This window comes from Cystoisospora suis, assembly GCF_002600585.1.
Source record: "Cystoisospora suis strain Wien I chromosome Unknown contig_7437, whole genome shotgun sequence".
Classification (NCBI taxonomy): Eukaryota; Apicomplexa; class Conoidasida; order Eucoccidiorida; family Sarcocystidae; genus Cystoisospora; species Cystoisospora suis.
The window spans coordinates 2,999-6,262 of record NW_027160222.1 but is presented as its reverse complement, the minus strand read 5'-3'; the positions used below and the strand labels follow the sequence as shown (position 1 = coordinate 6,262).

Sequence of the window (3,264 nt, the reverse complement as noted above, 5' to 3'; positions counted from 1 at the left end):
AGATAGACAGGCAGAGAGATAGAAAAAAAGTGAGACATCCCTCTCAAAAGAAAAGACCAAGCAACAACTACCACCAGACATCACAAAGAAAGAAAGAAAGAGTGAGAAAGAAAGCAAGAAGGAACGTTCTCCACAGGTGGTGGAGACATATCTGTGTATACCTTATGATGTTTATACGTTGCTTTCTATGATCTACGAGACATCTGCTCTTCTTTCCCATCTGTCCCTGTCTCTCTCCCTGTCTCCTCCTCGGTGTGTTTTGTCTCTGTCTCTCTATCTTCTGTTTTCATTCCACTGTGTACTCCTAGCTGTCTACTTATCCATAGATATCTATAAAGATATCTCTCTATATATATATCTCTATCTATCTATAGGCGTATGTGTGTGTGTGTGCCTTTGTATTTGTGTAAGATGATGTGTGTACGTCTCTTGTCTTTTTACATTTTCTGTTCTCTTTCTTTCTCTTCTCTCTCTCTCTATCTATCTCTCTATCTACCCTTGTCCCTGTCTCTCTCTATCTACCTATCCTCCCATGTCTGTATCTATCTCTCTGTATGCATCTCTTTCTCTCTGTTTGCATCTCTTTCTCTCTGTATGCATCTATCTCTCTGTATGCATCTCTTTCTCTCTGTATGCATCTATCTCTCTGTATGCATCTCTTTCTCTCTTTCTCTGAGTGTATGTGTAGATATCAAGCAAAGGAGGTGTACTGCATGCAATGGGCAGCAGCCACAGTCATCCAGGCGTGGTGGAAGAGCGTCATGGCGAGAAAAGTCACGGCAAAAATGCGACACGACCTTCTCCTCACTTTCGCCTCTCAAACCGTGCAAGTAAGAAAAGAACAAATAGAACAAAAGAAAGAAAGAGAAACAGAAAAAGAAAGAGAAGGAAGAGATGACCAAGCAGAAGAAGAAGAGGGTGAATTGTGGTGGGTGTAGTATGAGGGATAGGGTTCGAGGGGCTCTTTAGTTGTAGAGGGGAATTTAACATGCATCGGACAAGAAGAAGAAGAAGGAGAGAGATAGGAAGACATTCTACTTCTACTGCTACTGCTATCATAAGGTAGAGAAGGGTCTTTCTTTTTCTTCTTGTCGCTAAGATTCTCTATATAGATATCTAGAGAGATATCGAGACATAGGTATATACATCTATCTATATATCTGTCTGTCTATGTATCAGGTGTCTCTTTTTCTTCACATTTTGCTCGAATCTTCTTTCTCTTGTTTCTCTTTCCTTGTGGAGAGAGGGGCCATTCTTCTCAGGTGTGAGTGACGACCATGCTCTTCTTCTTCTCCTTCTTCTTCTTCGTTTTCTTTTTGATCTTCTTTTCTTCTAGATGAACGACCGACTTTCTATAGCGAAGAAGTCTCGATCCATTCATTCCTCTGAAGCGTTTCTTTGCGCTTCTTCTCTTCGCATGCGCATACGACATACACACATACATCCATTCGCCCACCCTCCCTCCCTCCCTCCGTGCCCTCTTTTTCTCTCTCCTTCTCTTTTTCTTTCTTCTTCCTCTCCTTCTTCTTTCTTTTCGTCGTCTTAGGCAGTCACCATGTCTTCTTTCTTCGTTTGTTTCTTCTGCTTCCTTTCTTTTCTTTGCTTTCTTCTCTTTGTAGAATGCGTGGAGAGCATTCAAGGCCCAGCAGACGTTACTGGAGAAGATTGACTTAGGGCTCCTACCTACCCAAGCAGCCACGAAAATTCAAGCACAAGTCCGGAGGTAAAAAGAAAAAGAAAAAGAGGAAAAAGAAGAAGAAGAGGATTGCCCTTCTCATCCTTCTATTCATTCTATAGCTCACATCACTACCACTACGACTACTAGAAGCTCTACTACCCTCACTACTACTACTCCTACTACTACTCATACTGCAGCAGGACGACTACTACTATTACTACTACGACTAGTAGTAGTATTACTGCTAGTACTATAAGAACGATCATTCCTATTACTAGTGCTAATAGCTTTTTCGTTTTCTTCTTCTTCTTATATTTAATATGGCAGCTATGAGCAGCAGCAGTGGTGGTGGTAGTAGTCCTGGTAGGAAGACGGCTAGTACTAGGAGTAGAATTTCTACAGGAAGAAACCGAAAAAGAAAAGAGGGATAGAGGGGCTTGCTGTCTGCGAAGACGTCTCTTCCTTCTTCTTTCTCTTTCTTCTTCTTCACTCGTTGTGTCTCAAGTCTTTTCTTTCTTTCTCTCTAAGCCTTTCTTTCTTCTTTGTGTTTCTCTTCTTCTCTTGGCGTATGGGTAGGGGATAGCCATGCCTATCTCTCTATCTCTCTATCTCTCTTTCTATCTATCTTTCTTGAGACAGTCACAGGTGTCTATCGGTAGGTAGGTGCATGTACATGTCACTATGCAGGATCTTAGTAGATACACTCTCGAGGTAGCCTTCATCTACAGCTATAGGAACTGTCGTGTTTAGATAGGGAGGTTAGCCTTTCCTTTTCTATCTACGTCTTCGAGTTTTCTTGCTGGAATTTCACGTCAATCTTGTCATAAGAAAGACGCCCGAAGGAGTTAGTTGTCTCGAAGCAGGACAGAGAAGAAGAAAACGAAAAAGAAAAAGGGGGGAGGGTCGATGACTTAGTTGAGTTGAAGAGAAGACGTAGCTCACAATATTTCTAACTGACTCGCTCTTATTTCTCTCTGGGACTTCTTCTTTCTCTTTCTTTCTCTATCTATGTGTGGAGTTCTACGTAGATGTGCGAACTCGTATAGATGTTTATACATGAATATCTATGTATGTGTCTGTAGCTGTGGATATGTATGAATAGCTCCATGTATGTGTATGGACGTGTATGTAATGAATACGTAGGTATGTATGTGTCTGTATGAATATCTATGTGTATGAATATCTATGTGTATGAATAGCTATGTGTGAATATGTGTATGTGTATGTATGTCTCTATGTATGTATGTGTATGTGTCTTTAGGTGGATCCATCAGAGACGTTACCAGCGTATACGTGGGTTAGCCTTGGCGCTTTTGTCTATAAGGCGTAAAGGATCAAAACTCTACACTCTACGCGTTCAACTGAGTTATCGGCCTATTCTTAAGAATACAACCTTTATCAGAGATATGCTAAAGTAAGCCACACCTCGCATACACAAACTCTCTCTCTCTCTCTCTTCTCTTTCTCTCCCCCTCTCCTTCAATCCCCCTGTATCTGTAGACCTCTTTCTCTGTCTTTCTTTCTTCTCTCTCGCTTTCCTTCTATCTCGATTTTCGTCTCCTCCTTCTTCTCTGTCTTCTGCGTAA

At 41.4% G+C, this 3,264-nt stretch overlaps 1 protein-coding gene across 1 annotated transcript in view; it reads left to right on the top strand.

Annotated features, from left to right (window-relative positions):
• Positions 1–54: 54 nt before the first annotated feature.
• Positions 55–3,264, top strand: part of CSUI_010441 (myosin head (motor domain) domain-containing protein) — a gene marked incomplete at its 3' end in the record, with an annotated part of 5,699 nt that continues 2,489 nt past the window's right edge. Inside the window, exons 1-4 of the mRNA XM_068070545.1 lie at positions 55–101; positions 689–830; positions 1,620–1,723; positions 2,940–3,092. Of these exons, the coding sequence (XP_067917479.1) occupies positions 714–830; positions 1,620–1,723; positions 2,940–3,092 (374 nt within the window). The remainder of the gene's footprint in view (positions 102–688; positions 831–1,619; positions 1,724–2,939; positions 3,093–3,264) is intronic.